We start from the raw sequence: 16,800 nt of genomic DNA, 5'->3' as shown, positions 1-16,800 counted from the left end.
ACTGTCTAGCACAGTCAACTTTCATTCCACTGGCTAGGTCCTTGGTTAGAATATTATGCAGTAGTGTAAATAGTAAAGTCTTGTCTAAAACACCAATAGCAGACACAAAATTTCTCATAAATGATTCGCAGTTTAACTGCTCAGTGGAAACTTCAAGTAGCTTTGAATGGGCTTCTGAATGCAGTGAAGTGGAAGATACCAGGAAATGCTGGCTGGCTCAAGCCAGCTTTCCCACTGACAGGGAGCCCTTGCCATCTGAGGGTCAAATATCATTCATGCCTGCCAACCTTTAGTAACTAATTTACGGTCATGTTTTGGTTCACTTCATAAAAGTTAAAGGTCAATTGAAATGCAGGAATATGCCTTTCTTCCTCCCCAACACTATGTTTCCCTTATACATAAAAGGTAGCACTAATCACTTCCTTAAAACTGTATACAAAGCCATATCCTACTATAACTATGCTGACTGCTGGACAAGTTAAAATAGAAACATGAACTTCAAGACTATGTATACAGATGAAGCAAGTGAAAACTCTTAGTTTACTGTGTGAAAAATAAGGTTCTCAGTACCAAGGACCCTTGCCTGAGCTCAACAGAGTCAGTGTCTGACAGGAGACAATTAGACAAGGAAGTAAAAAGGATGTTGGTCTTTTGTGTGCAATATCAACTATTCTTCCTCCAGATTGGAAATATATTTGTCTCGGAATCATCTCATACTGTCATACACATTTTTAGATGTCAGTTTTCCACTTCAAACCCTGTTTTATTCTTTCATTCATTCGAGAGGACAATAATCATTATTTTATCCACTATCTGACAATGGGTATGCTCTATTTTGTCTAGTTAGAAAAAAAATAGCAACAAACAACTTACATAGCTCCCAGTTCTTATTTATCAACCTAATTTTACTCAAGAATTTCACAAATGCTGACACATTTAATTCTTTTAGGTCAACAATCTATCACATGGAGGCCAGTGTTACTAAAGTTAGAGTTTACAACACTAGGGGAACAGGATTGTTAGACTTCATTTTTTCAGACTTAATGAAGGCTGGCCTGCATTCCTCAGATACTCCCCCTACTTTGGGGAGTTGAGTTTAAAAAGCCACTGGAGTTTGGGGGTGAAGAACTTGTAGGAGAGAACACATTTTCATAGAGATTATAATGCACCCTCCCCTTGATGCATCAAAATTCCATCATTATTTGCTGTTATCCACTACATATACTGTATGTATGTATGTATCCAACATAAATGTATGTCTATATCTATGCTTACAAAGGCATTTATTTTAGCATTCCAGACCTGAAACATCCTAAATGTCCATGAATAAATCATAGAATATCTGTATGATGGAATATTCTATAGCAACAAAAAACTAGTGATACACACAACAGCATATACGAACATCATCAACATGTTAAAATCCTGAAGCCAAACACAAAAGAGCATGCTGTATGATTACATTTATGTGATATTAAAGACAAGGAAAACTAATATATGAAGATAGAGGTTGCAACATTGGTTGTCTATGGAGAGGTAGAGAATGTAGACAAAGCTGAACAAGAAACATTCATGGTGATTTTTTTTTTTTCATTTTGGAAGGGGTATTGCTTAGATGTGTATATTCATTTCTCAAATTCATCAAATTAAACATTCAAAATCTATACATTTTCACTGCTTGCAAAATTTTTATCTTATTTTATGAGATGTTCATCTTACATAGGTTGCAAGATTCTGGGAAAACATGGGCTCCTGTTTTGTTGCTGCTAGTGATATATCATTAATTTGAAGCTTAAATACAGCTGCTGAAAAAGAACAGCCTCTGAAACTGGGAAACCAGATGCAATAATTCTCAGCTCATTTAGAACACTTACTTTATGTATTCCTTATTTAAAGATGTCATTCATTGGAAGATTTATGAAGCCACACTAGAAGCCTCTATCACATATATTTCTAGAATACTCTTCTGTATTGTTCTGACATAATAATGTAAGTAACAGCTTACTTACTGGGGGCAGAAAATGTGTCTTAGCATTATTCTTAAAATAATTAATGTTCCCTATATATTACCCACGGAAGAAGAAAGACAGTGGAAATAAGACATTTAGACACCTGGGATCTTGACAGGTTGAATTTGAAACACTACTTGTCCTGCAAATTCACAGTAGTCACGTTTTGATGGTCATTTAGCTAAAAACTACATGTCTTACTTAGGGTTTCTATTGTTGCAACAAAGCACCATGAACAAAAAGCGGGCTGGGAAGGAAGGGGTTTATTTGGATTACAAGTCCTCATTGCTGCTCATTACTAAAGGAAATCAGGACATGAACTCAAACAGGGAAGGATCCTGGTTGCAGGAGCAGATGCAGAGGCCATGAAGGGGTGCTGCTTGCTTCCATGACTTGCTCAGTCTGTTTTCTTATAGAACCCAGGACCACCTACCATGGGATGGGCCCTTCCCCATCAATCACTAATTAAGAAAATGCCTTACAGCTGGATCTCATGGAAGCATTTTCTTAACTGAGGTTCCCCCATCAAGATGACCCTAGCTTATGTCAAGTTTACACACAAAACCAGCCATTACACTACATTTTTCAACTTCACCTGCAGCAATATGGAGTCAACTGACTTAAGTTCATATCAAAGGAATATAAAAGAAGTAGTAACTCACTTGTACTAATTTTATGTCAACTTGACACAAGCTAGAGTCATCTGAGAAGACAGAACCTCAACTGAGAAAATGCCTCCAGAAGTCCAGGCTGTAAACAGGTCCATAGGGCATTTTCTTAATTAGTGATTGATGGGGGAGGGCCCACCCACTATGGGTGATGTCATCCCTAGGGTGGTGGTCCTGGGTTCTATAAGAAAGCAGGCTGAGCAAGCCATGAGGAGCAAGCCAGTAAGCAGCACTCCTCTACTGCCTCTGTATCAGCTCCTGCCTCCAAGTACCTGTCCTGACATCCTTCAGTGATGAATAGTAAACCCTCTCCTCCAAAAGTGGCTTTTGATCATTGTTTTTAGCACAGCAATAGTAACCCTTACTAAGACATCACTTTAAAGAAAATCTCTCATTTACTTTTCTCCTCTGTAGCATGCACAGCACCTTTCCACATTAGGAAAGCTATCCCGCAAGGATGGAGCTTCCAGATGAGTAACAGCTTGAATTTTTCATGTCCTATGAATCAAGAGCATGCTGTCGTAAGAACAGTCTTGTCACCAGGATCTATAGGATAACCAATAGCATTGGCAATCACCTATAATGTTGGGGGGGGGAGTCTAAGAAACCTTACTGGCCAACAATTCCAAATAGGCAACCCATTCCTAGCATGGGGCTTTTTATTTCTTAGCTTATGGTGCCTAGTAGAGGTACTACTGCTTCATTATATGGACTCAATTTCAACTCCTTTATTAGTATGCATATATGCACACAGAAACATACATATATGCATACACATAAATACATGTATATGCATTGTATACATGTGTGCATGCGCACCCCCCCACACACACCACACTTGATCTATTAAGATCAAGGACAATAGTGTCATGAACATCATGGCAGTAATAACCACTTTCTGACTGGATTTAAGCCCCAGCCCAGAAGATGAAATCCATACTTGGGACCATTATCAGGCCAAGAACCTGTAGTCCTAGGGTATAATCTACTATTATTCTATTAAATGAACATAGTATTAAACTGATTTCTAGTAACACAGCCACAGATTAATGTATGTATCACCCATCATCAGAGAAAGTTCTATTTGTAGTGGATGGTGTTAACTCCCACAACTGGTCAAGGTACAAAGAATAAGAGACCATGGAATAGTCAATCCTAAATGGAACATATATACTAAACCACCCTCTTCCAGAGGTCCCAGGATCACTGCAGAAGAGTAGACAGAAGGAGTATCTTGAGCCAGAAGTTGTAAATGGCTACAAGGAAACTGTTTTATAGACACATCAGTGCAAGTCCACATATGAACTCACAGTGGTTTTAACGACATACACAAGACCTGTGCCAGACAAAATTTCAGCATGGAGAGGTGAGATGGGCATGAAGTCTTACCCATACCCAGGAAATATAATCAATCTACTGTTAGTATATAAGTTTAGGGTAGGTCAACTGCACAACCAAGAATATACAGGCACCACAAACTTGATGGGTTTTTAAAAAAGTAGGGAAACAAATTGAGGGGGAAGTAAGAGGTATATCTGGAGGTAGTTGTTGGGGGGCGGGAAGGGAAGAGAACTACAACATACAAAATCATGAAAGGATAAGAGGGAGGGAGGAAATCACTTGCCTCATACTTCCTTCTTGTCCCTGTCCCATCAGTCGCAAATGTAAGAGTGGCAGTGAACTAGCTTCAACTATACAGATGATCCCAACATTCTAGGGCAGTGGTTTTCAACCTTTCTAATGCTGTGACCCCCTTAAATATAGTTCATCCTGTTTTGACCCCCCAATGTTATTTTTGTTGCTACTTCATGTTTCCAGATTGCTGCCCTGTTTGAGTTCTTGTCCTGAATTCCTTCAATGACAAACAGTGAAATGTAAGCCAAACACTTTCCTCCCCAACTTTCTTTTTGCTTGTGGTGTTTCATTACAGCAATATAAACCCTAAATAAGACCTATTTTTATCTATTGTGCAATATAAATCTTACTGCTTCAGCTAGTCCCTCATAGCCTAAAAGATATCACCAATACCTTTTTTTCTTTTCCTTTATTTTTCCTTTTTCTTCTTTTTCTGAGACATAGTTTCTTTGTGTATCCCTGGTTGACATGGAACAAGCTCTGTAGACCAAACTGGTTTTGAACTCAAGAGAGATTCCCCTGCCTCTGTCTAGAATTAATGTCTGGGACTAGATTTCTGGGATTAAATGCATGTAATCACCTGGCAATACCTTTCTCATATATAATCCCATCCTCCACACTTAACCTTATATCCTGTATTTGCCTTCACTTGCATCTTGTGTTCTGGTTGCACTAGATATTACTTGGATGCACCTTGTGCAAAAGAATTCTATGCTCACACTCCAGCCAAATGGAATGGTCTTTCATTCTCTTCCACATTCTACTCTCTCCAATCCATGGTATAATTCTTTAAAACTTAGACTAGAAAATACAAAGAAGCACTTCTACCCCTACACAGTACAACTCTCTCCTTTTGCTATACTTCTATATCACTTCATTAAACTGCATATCCCCCCAAGCTATTAGAATTTCTTCAGTTTTTTGTTTCATTTTGTTTTTGAGACAGAGTTTCACTATATAACCCTGGCTAGCCTGGACTTGTTATATGGACCAGGCTGACCTAAACTCAAGAGATCTGCCTGCCTCTGCCTCCTGGGTGCATGGAATAAAGGTATGTACCACCATATCTGGCCCTATTAAGATTTTTTTCCATGTCTGATCTCATAGTTAGAATTATGTTTCAAAGGCAAAGTATCTTGTATATTTTCATACCTTTGGCTATTAGCATATGATATGGATCACATCTGATGAATGTTATAGACAACAGAAGAATTTAACAGATCACATGTTCACAAACACTACACATAATTATTCTTACCTATTCAGTGCAAATGCATAGTGGAATTTAATGTTGTGCTGATCAGCCAAATCACATGTAGGTAGCATCTTCAATGTTTCTACTAGCTTGACCATTGCATCATAGTCCTGTTGGGACAACATCTCAGTGTGAAAAAGAAGAAACATCTCTTCATAGGTTTTTCCAAATAGCTACAAACATAAGACAGCCTCAAAATTTAAACATAAGCCTTTCCTTGCAGATAGTATTTAGTGAAATTAATTGTAGCCTTGACAAGCACAGAGGAAAAAAAGAAGATAAATGAGACAGAGGAGGAATTCCTTCTACCACAGGGATCAATAAAACATTAGTTAAATCCAAAAAGAAGTGCACAAATCAGCCTAGCAATAAGGAAAAAGATGTTATGTGTTGAGTGTGGAAGGTTGGAAGGTTTAATACCAGCAGCAGAATTACACACAAGAAAACTTATTTTAATGCAAATGGAAAAGCATCTTACTCATTCCTATTTAGCCTAAATAAAATTAATTTAAGCTAGAATTTCTCAATTGTAGCACTGTTGATATTCTAGGCTTACTTCTCTTTTCTGGGAAGCTGTCCTGTGTATTTCTGGAAGGGTAGCTGTATCCCTACTAGAAGTCACAAGTACTCCTGCCCTACAATCAGTTTTGACAATTAGAATGTCTCTTCAGACAATGCCAAATAAGCCCAGGCTATGAACTATTGCTCCCAATGCTGTATGAATTACCCCAGGGGTTAAACTGCTACCACGTGTGTCTCCACTGGGTTCCATGTTAGCAGTGCCACCAACAGTTACTAAATTAGTCAGGCTTAGAAAATACTGGTATTGGATAACTCACTGACAACCAGTCAGCAGACAGGATCTTTATACAGAAACCTGACATGTGGCTTTAGACTTTGATGCTGTTGCCTCAGAAAAGAGAAGACAATATCTCCCAGGAACCTTCCAGCTCTTCTTTGGGCTTAAGAGTTCTACCAATGAAAAATTAAGAAGGCGGCATTCAGGAAGGGAAGGGTACAAAATAGCCAGCAACTCAAAGAAACATTTCAAGGGCAGGGGTGTGGTGGCACACACCTATAACCATTGCAAAAGCAGGAGCATGGGGAGTTCAAGTCATCTTCAGATACCCGGCAAATTCAAGACTCAATGGGTTACATAAGACCCTGTCTCCAAATAACAACAAAACCAAAACCAAAAAGAAATAATTCTAGAAAAGTCAATTAAATTTTCCTGTTGCATAATACCACTTGTCATTAAAAGCTGGTAGCTTGTTTGTCACTCAGCCCATGGGTTCCTTAGTAGTTGACTCTGTTCTGTGTTCAGACCATAAATGGGCTCTCTCTCTCCATCATTCAGAACTGTGATCAACAACCTGTAGTGCAGCTTTGTAGTATTCTACAAGTAAAGTGTGTTATCCTTTGTGTCTCCAGAAGGAAAAGACACAAGATACCCTTAAAACTAGCTCAAATTTGAAGAGAAATCCTCAGTTTCCCTTCATTGTCCATTATCTCATAACCTGGGTCTAAAATTTTCCAGTAACTTGGAATGCCTATATTAAAATAGGCATCTGCTTCCCTAGTTCCTTAACAGAGCCCAGCTACTTCTACTCTCACTGAAGAGTGGTAGTAAAGAGAAAGAAGTGACAAAGGCATAAAGGAAATGCTAGAAGCACCAAAGGCAAGGGTAATGTAGCAAGGCAGCCTCTGAATCCTGACTTTCCCTCACTCTGTGAATCTGTGCAGGATACTTAATTTCTCTGTGCCTCAAATTTCACTTGTAGAGTCAAACTAGAACCCAGTAGCAGATGGAGAGGACAAGACCATGCGGCAGAAACACATAGAGACAGCTTACCTGAACAAGGAGGAGCTAATGGCCACTAGACTGATAGCTGGGAAGCCAACATGGGACTGACTCAGGCCCCCCTGATTATGGATCTCAGCCAGAAGGACTGAGCAGTCTAAGGGACCTCAGACAGTGGAGCCAGGATGTATCCATTGTGCACAAAAGGACTTTGCGAACATATCCCCCATGGAGAGATAACTGCCTTAATCTAGAGACAGGAGAGAAGCCCTAGTCCCTACTTCACAGGACCTGTCAGATCTACATGACCCCAACTGGATGGCATTCCCCTACATATGGAAGTGGGGTGGGGGGGATGGGAGGGGAGGGTGTTTAGAGTGCATGTTAGAGGGCAGAGAGGGTAAAAGGGAGGGAAGGAGGGAGGGAGGGCTGGGGGGAGGGAGGGAGGGAGGAAGGGAGGGAGAGGGAACTGGGATCGACATGTAAAATAATAAATTAAATTAAAAAAATGCTTTGACTCCAAAATTTAAGTTGAAGGACAAGTTACTGGGGAAAAGGATTTCTATTTTTGTTTCCACAGAAAATGAAAAGATGTGGATTCCTTCCAGACTAACGTGGTTTGATCACACCAGACTGCCTGAAACAGAGTACCAGGTGATCCTACATTCAAAACAGCTGGACAAAACAGCTCTACAGACTATAGCCAGGATATCTGAATCTTCTTCGAATCCCCCATGACAGCGCCCCTTACCAGCAGGAAGTAGTTTGGAAAGAACGACGCCCAAATTCCCAAATATTGTATATAAATGTTTGTTTTCATTTAATTGGACTTTGTTATATAAAGTTAAATAAAATAAAAAAATAGAAATGATAAGAGAAAACATAAACCATAGGGTTAAGAGGACTCAAAAATCAGGATTTATGGAAGACTTGCAGAGTATTACCTAGAATAAAATATATGTAAAATGTTAAAATTCTTAGTTTCTTATTTTAATCACAACAGGGGCTCTTGGCATGCTTACTTCAGCTCTAATATGACAAAACTACCTTTAAATCATCTATTAAAGCCCATCATCAGGCCACATACCTATTTAGATAGAGCAGCTTCTTCATCACACTCCTGATATAAGTAAGCATACTTTGTATGAGAAATTCCATGGGACAAAACGTCAAGCATATATATGCTAGTGTCACCTAAGCACACTTCATACCTGGATATCACGGTAGGACAGAAGTAAGTTAATAATAATGTCCGATGTCAGAACCTCAATATTATCCATGCGGAATTTGATCCGAGTCAACTCTTTTGCCAGTTCATCACCCTGGTATTTCTCTCTGGCTTTACGGATGTCATTTAACAAGGTTTCTTTATAATAAGCACTGGAAAAGAAAACAAACCCCCCAATTACATACATGCATCCAAGACTCTTGAGTGCTCAAACAAGTATGGTTCTCAATAATACAAAGGGGTCTTGGCCATCCCCGAGTCTTCCGATACCAGTAAACACAGTTATCTACATTTTGCATACTACAGCAATAAACTAGTAAGTGATAAAAACTCAGCTTATTACAACCTTGAAAGTATCTTCAAAGCTTAAATTTCAGATAGTCTATAGAATTTTCAATGCAACTCCCTGGGAATTATATTATATATATACACACACAGCATAAAGTAAATAAAATGATTATTTAATTTTCCCTACTATCAAAAGATTATCAAAAGCCAAACAAAATTCCAAAAGGCATGAAACCTAGGCAAATTCATTTAAAAATATTTTAATCTACTAATGTTTCCCAGTTAGTAGTCATGAAGCTGTTCCCAGGTGAAGGAGAATGGAAACTAGTGATGTATCCTTGAGCAATCCAAGAAGGGGTTACACAGAGACCATGTTAGGAAGATAACAGACAACTGTACCTTCCATCCTTAGTTTTCCCTGTTATATTTTTCTGCAAAAATGTTTTCCAATATAAAATAAAAAAAATTCTCTCTTGTAGGCACCTAAACAAAAGAGCATGTAAAAACATTTAAAACAGTGTAAATCTACCCTGAAATGTCATCATAGTCTCTCATAAGCCAATATTAGTATATGGTACTTCATTTAAAACTTCAAAAACTAAATCCTCATTTAGTGGTATAGAAGCCAACTTACAATGATGACCATAGATTGAGTTAAGTATCTTGTCTATTTTCCAAGTAATTTTAAATAGAGGCTGAGCATTACCAAGCAGTAATACTATCAACCCATTATGAAGATGAAATTATATAACTATAAAAATAAATTTAAGCTTCTCACTTATGAAAAAGGAAATCAATTATAGAGTAAGAAATAGAACATAGATAAAATAGGGACAAATAGTACTTAGTCTGAATATTATAAAATGGGGGCATATAAATGTACATATAGTACAAAGCCTAGTCCAATGCACCTAATAAGACCTCAATTACCATTTAAAGAATAGATAGCCTGCAGAAATGGTCCCGATATAAAAATACCAGTGTACTTCTTTATTTCCTTATTTGTCAACTGCCATTACACTAATGATGAGCAAATTAGTAGATTCTGCCAGTTTAAAACTCTGTTAACTGAATGAGTCACTAAGTTGGGTGACATCCATTGCCCATTCAGCAGACTATAAAGGCATCAAAGCTATTAAGGTGTTATTAGTTTGGCTTGATAAGTAGAAAGTTATACAGCCATCTTGGACTAAACTCTTACTGGCCATCCCTGTTATAGAGGTTTTCAAACCTAAGCACCACTGACCCTCTCAAAAATTGACAGACACCAGTCACAGAAAAGAATTCACCAACAGGTATTTTGAGCTTTTGGAAATTAAAACAAATGTCTCCAAAGTTTGTTTTCCTCCTACTACATGAATTTATTGAATGAGGAACAAACATGGATCTATTTCTTACAATAACATTTCTCTGTCAGATTCAAGTTATATTGTCTCTTTGTTGGACTTAAAATATGCTATTAGGAGAGGTTTCTCTCTAAAATTCACTAAAATCTTTCCTTTGAATTAATACAGTAACAATCAAAGTGTCAAAGAAACCCCTATTTGTTTTCTGTTGATGCCGTCTGGCTTTCTAGACTTCTAGACTTTCTAGACAGTAACCTTCCACGGTTCAGGGTGCCATGATCTGAGCCAAAGTATGACATGAGGTCACTGACATTTCATTACAAGTCAGTTCTGCCAGTCCTTTGGATTTTCATTTGTTTTGGAAGAACAAATCCTTCTTATGACACAACTTACAGGAATAAATCCTTTAAATTGGCTGTGAGCAAAACAACAGGGATCCTCTAGTTAATAATCATTTCCTGCTTTTAACTTTTCAACTAACAATACTGAAGGCACCGTTTATTTAGAACTAAGGTTCAAAGAGGGGAAGTGACTTTTCCAAGGCTACTCAGGTGACCAATCACCTAAGCCAGAATTCATACTCAAACCTGTATGCCTCTGACTGGACACCATACTCCATGACGTACATCTACAGATAACATGTCACAAGACATCCTGAGGTCAGGTTGGCTGAAGTTTGACTCAATACATGCTTATGACAAGAGCTTAAGGTCAGAATGACCTTGCTCTGGCATATTGAGAACCTGAATAACTGAGAATAAAAAATTATGTTCAGAAACTATCTGAAAACACAGAATCTTAGAGTTGAAAGAGATTATTAAAAACAACCATAGAGTTCACTTCACTTTTTATAAAGAAAAGAGCCATGGAGAAGAAGAGTTGCATATCAAGGTCACATAAGGAACCATGGTTAGCCTCAGGCCCAACCAATTATGATCATGCCCTTTTCTGGTTTCATCTCAAGAAGTCAGCTTAGTGAGACACTAAGGGGGTAAAGATGGATTCCAAGATGATTAAGTAGATAGACAATGACCCCTATTCTCTGGGCAATGTGGTCACTTCAAAGTATACCACCTCCTTGAAATTGACGGGAAGATTTCTGCAAGACTCCCAGAATTTTTAGTGGCTGTTGGAATTTACCATGAAGTCACACGGATGTCCTTAAGGAGGGTAGTGAACCTGTCCACCAGGGGCATACATAGTGGGCCCAGGATGGTGTCCCAGTTGGGCTGCATGTACTCTGAGGCTCGCCTTTGGGCATCACTCTCGCAGCAAAAGTAATCAGCACATGGTGTCACAGTGTAAGGGATGAAATAATAATTTCCACTAGATGCCTGGAAAAAAGAAACATAAAGTATTTCAGAATGCAAGTGATACAGAAGCACAGCTATGGCCCTGAACAGGCAGACCTGGTAGGACAGGGAAGGAGAAGATGCACAGTATGAACAACACTTTGTGTTATTTTCATCTCAAATATATTAGGCTCAAAACAGAAAAACACTTAATTTAAAAATCACTACCATGTGTGTATGGCTTCACTGGTAAAGATGTTAAAGATTTTTAAGTTTTAGAAACTATATAAATTCATTGCCTGTTCTCTGAACCACAGGAACTTGGACCCCTTGATAACCAAGAATTATAAAATGGCATATTAGTTTTTAGTTTAAATAAATAATCAACACATATTAGTTTTTAGTCTAAATTTTTAAAAAATCTACATTATTTGATATTTAATATAGGTACTATTAACTTTTGTGAATAGAAATGGCTTTAAAGAAGCACATTGATAAATGATTGCTTTAAAAGGTTTTCTGAAAAATCTGTTGAAATTTTTCACACCATTAGCAATTCTCATGTAAAAGCAACATCTTTTGTTCTATAGAATAATTATAGTGGACTGAATCATGATCCTTTGAAAAGCATAAGCATTATGTTTAAAGGGCATTAACTATGTGCTCAATTTTTAGCGCACTTAATGCTAAAAATACATTATGTGACATTCTTATAATCAATCTTCTTTGTAAGTACACATAAATATATAAGTATACAAATAAATTTGACTTTCCAGTGGCCTGACTCTGGAAAAGTCTTTTGAAAATATTGGAGGTTGTGCCAGGAATAGTTTACATCTTATTGAATTGTTGGCCAAATGTTTCCCATGGCCCATCCCAACACATCACAGGAGATTATCAAGTATATTGCTTGCTTTCTACAACCTGATGGTAAGGCCATCACTTATGTCACAAACACAGAGAAGTCAAGCTGATATCCAACTAGAAACTTCATACTTACTGAGTAGCATTTATGCTTCCGGAAATAACTCTGCATGACAGCAGAAGAGTCAAGTAAGCATCAGTGTCACCAAGCTATAAACACTACAAACTACAGTGTAACCTGCCTGCAAGATATACTGATATAAATGTTCATAAATATTATTGTAGTAACCAATCACTTTTTGATTGGATTTAAGCCCCACTCCATGATATGGAACCCACATCTGACACTGCTAAAGCAGCCAGCAACCTGAGACTAGACTGGCCATCCTCCTCAGGAAAAACCTACTACTGTTATTCTGCTAAAGAAGTAGCAGTAAAATGACTCCTAATGACATACTGCAATGCCCATCAATGAATTTCACACTCAACCCTCATCAAAGAAGGTACTTTTGTAGTAGATGGGGACTACCACAGAGACCTACAGTGGACAGTATACAGAAAGTGAGAAGATTTTGGGGCACCCAGCCCTAAATGGAGGTCTTTATCACTCCCTGCTTAATGCTCAGGGACACAGAAGTGAAGGCAGAAAGATTGCAAGAGTTAGAGGTGGTGGATGACTCCAAGAAACAGCATTTTCCAGACACAACAGAACTTACAATGACTGTGACTAGGGTCAGCACAAGTTCAAGACAGAAAGGGTCCCAGAGCACTGAGAGGGTTCTGGAAACAAAGTAACACCCCTAACCAACTAGTTATTTGCAATTGATAATCTGCTGTCAAAGGGAAATCAACTGCTGAGATATCTCTCCAGCTCTCTTGTTTTAGCACTTTTGTCTTATAAATTTTTTGTCCTAGCTACAAATCAAATTGACTGTTACCAAGCTGAACATAATTAATTAGAGACTAAGTTTCATGAAGCCCATGCTGGCCTTAAACTTACTGTGTAGATCAAGATTATCTTGAAGATCCACATCTTCCTGTTTCTACTTCCCAACTCCTGAGATTACATGCATGTTCCATAGGCCCTTCATGTGCTCAATCTTTTGTTTAAACTCTTCAGGGAAAAAAACTAGCTTAAAAATGTATACCGTAATCTCCGATAGCCCATAAACTAGGTTTGGTGTCATATGCCTGTAATCTTAGCACTTTGGTGTTAGAGGTAGGGGGAATCAGAAGTTCAAGGTCATCCCCAGCTCTATAGCAAGTTTATGGCTAACCTAAGGCACCCAATGCCTGAAAAAAGATTAAATTTAAATTCCCATATCTAAACTTGAATTTTGAAAAAAATTATATGGCACGAGGAACTATTCACTTATTTTTTCCAATTTTTAAATTACTTTAATAGAAGTATTGAGGAATTTGGACACAGTGAAGACATAACACTAAAAAGTACTTTTCTGGGGGTGGGGAGATTGTTCATTCAGTACAGTGACTGCTGCACAAGTATGAGGACCTCAGTTGGGATCCACAACATCCAAATAAAAGCCAGACCTGGGCTTGTCAATAATCCCAGCACTGAGAGGCAAAAACAGGCAGATCCCTAAAGCTGACTGGACTGCCAGCTTAGGTAAATAGATTATCTCCACATTAAATGAGAAGCTGTCTCAAAAATGAGAACAGTAATTAAGGAAAATAACTGACATCAACCTCTGGTATTCATCTGTATGCACATAAGCATATACCTACATAAACAGGCATATATCACACAAAATAATATTTGAAGTCCCCATAATAATAATATTATGTCCCCAGTAAGGCATCAAATAAGGGGGAAGACTTCTTTTAAACTGAAAATAAATATATTAATTATAGAGAAAATTGTCACAAAACCATGATCTAAGATCAAGCAGAAAATTTTATAACTTACAAGTTTTCCTTGTATTAAATCTGCTTGATGGAAGTATAGGTCACATTCTTTTTTTCCATTTTAAAATATAATTTTCCTGAAATTCTCTTTTTGGACATCTGTCATGTCTACTAAAAACAATTACCAATAATATTTCACTAAAGCACATTTTAAAGTAGGTGAGCTTTATCTTGGGGACTAGGTGATTAGTATTTTTGGCTTTGCAGAATTCTACTCTACTCAGCTTGACCATCCACAAACACAAGAGCAGGGACTATGAGCCAGTACAATTTTATGTATGGACACAAATTCAAATTTCTTATTTGTGTATGCCATGAATTATTTCCTAATATTTTAAAAATGTTTAAAAAACCCATCCTTTTGTCTAGAGAGATGGCTCAGTGATTAAGAGCACTGACTGTTCTCGAAGAGGACCCAGGTTCAATTTCCAGCACCATGGCAGTTCATAACCATCTGTAACTCCAATTCCAGGGGATCCAACATCCTGTTCTGGCCTCTGTGGGTACCAGATATGGCACATATAGAAAAATACTCTTACACATGAAATTAAAATAATTTTTAAAAAAATCCTAACTTGTCTCAGACTAAGTCTTCAGATGCTCTATTAACCATGAAAATGAGCTTCTCTGAGAATAATTACCCTGCTGTGAAACAGCAGCTGGAAACGGTCCCTGAGGGTACCAGCTATTGGCTTACATTAAACCCCTCAAAACTACAGTGCCAATATTATAAATAGAAAGGGCAAAAGTTCATGTATGTGGATAATGACTGCAGAAGGATGGCACATAGCTTTACTATCACCAGGAATTGCTTGCACCTGGGGAATCAAAGACCCTTCCTTCTCTCTAATAGTTTGAAGTTCTCAGAGATTAAATTACTAAGAAAACTGAAATTTTAGTGGTTTAGAGACAAAATTTTTCCTCATCCATGCCAGGAAAACCATGTTGTTAAAATAAAATTAAATTAAAACTCATTTGCATATTCAAAGTTGATATATATTTTTTTTTAACTGAAACTGGTGGTTATAGAAAAGGCCTTCTAATTTCAGGCTAAAGGAGGGAAACTCCAAGTTCATTGGTGAGGTACAGAAGATAAAATATGTTTGAAGAATTATAGCTTTTTAAGTATATTTGTGTCAAACTAGAGGTGCTCGAAGAACCTTAGAGCCTATCTCCAGAAAAATTACCATAATTGATTAAAATCATTTAAAGTTTCTGTAAAAGGTTGTAAAGACATGTAAGAAATGGAAAAACAATTCAAGAAGCCTCACTAAATAGTAATAATGAAAGTAAAATTCTGGAGCATCTGAGCCATAATTGTTTAGCCTCCAGTAATTGGGATTATCTCCAACTTTGAGTCTAGGATAACACCATGTCCTGGCCTTGTAGGGGCTCCAATTCTATCAAGCATGATCAAAAGAGAAACTCTATCCTAGACAAAGAATAAAAAAAGAAAAAAAGAAAAAAGCCAAATACTATGTTCTGATTGCTTTTATTCCTGTTTTTTCAGAAGGCAAATAGTCTATACCAGGAGATACAAACCAAGAAAAGACCCAAGACTGCCACCTCTACCTCGTGCATCACACATAGAACAGCATATTAGCTCAAGAAAATTACTACCTCAATTGCCTGTTCTAGAGCATGAATAGTAGTGCCTGAGGAAGAAGTGGCTGTCAAGGACAGTTTCTCAATAGGGAGCTGACTTTATGAGTAATACAACATGAGAAATTTCAAGTCTATGGACAATATTAAAAAGGAGATTGGTGGCAAGCAGCTAAGAGAAGTCTTGCACTGCTCCGACAGCATTAACTGAAAGGTAGATCAACTTTTATGTTTTTCAGAGAGCAAGCTACTGAAAGAGACAGCTAAAAGGTACCTTCCTGACATTAGAACAGACTTCAAGGACTGGACCTATGACTGAGGGTGGAGGAAGATGGTGGCAGGGGCAAGGCATTTTCATAATAAATAATTCCAGATTGATGTTTGAAAATTTAAAAGAACAGAAGGAACCTTTAGGCCTAGACTGTTTCAAATATTCACTAGAGTTTTCAAACAGTGACAATAATGATCAAGTTTTAAATTGTCCTTTGGCAATGAAGGTACTGGGCCCAGAAAATGGAAAAGCAGCTATCCTGAAAGTTGACCAAGACGTTTTGACAGTTAATAGCAGTTAATATGTCAACAGCAGAGGAGATCTAAAGATTTGGATGTAGATCTGCTAGATAGCATACTTAGTTCACATGGTTTACTTGATCCTGATTTTGTGTTTAACTTTATTCCTGTGGATAGTACATAAGGCTTTCTTCCCTGGCAAATCAGATTGACTGAGATTATACCTTTGCCTTCTCATCTAATCATCAGTTATGAGGGCTTTTTCTCTGCCCTTGATCAGTGTATAGTTTGTGAACAGCCATCTGGGAAAGTAGTGGTCCCTAGCTGTATAATTTGATTTCAGGCTTTTGGACAAAAGGACCCAGGTGATTCTGAT

General features: G+C 37.7%; 1 protein-coding gene across 1 annotated transcript in view; it reads right to left on the bottom strand.

Annotated features, from left to right (window-relative positions):
• The window catches only part of Map3k15 (mitogen-activated protein kinase kinase kinase 15), a 125,299-nt gene that overhangs the window by 65,072 nt on the left and 43,427 nt on the right, over window positions 1-16,800 (bottom strand). The window contains exons 4-6 of the mRNA XM_051178892.1: window positions 11,371-11,564; window positions 8,580-8,748; window positions 5,571-5,677 (exon numbers count right to left, since the gene is read on the bottom strand). Coding sequence (XP_051034849.1) covers window positions 5,571-5,677; window positions 8,580-8,748; window positions 11,371-11,564 — 470 coding nt within the window. The remainder of the gene's footprint in view (window positions 1-5,570; window positions 5,678-8,579; window positions 8,749-11,370; window positions 11,565-16,800) is intronic.

The sequence above is a fragment of the Phodopus roborovskii genome, unplaced genomic scaffold (assembly GCF_943737965.1).
Source record: "Phodopus roborovskii unplaced genomic scaffold, PHOROB, whole genome shotgun sequence".
Classification (NCBI taxonomy): Eukaryota; Metazoa; Chordata; class Mammalia; order Rodentia; family Cricetidae; genus Phodopus; species Phodopus roborovskii.
Note: the sequence above shows the minus strand (reverse complement) of the source record. Positions and strands in the feature narration are given on the sequence as shown.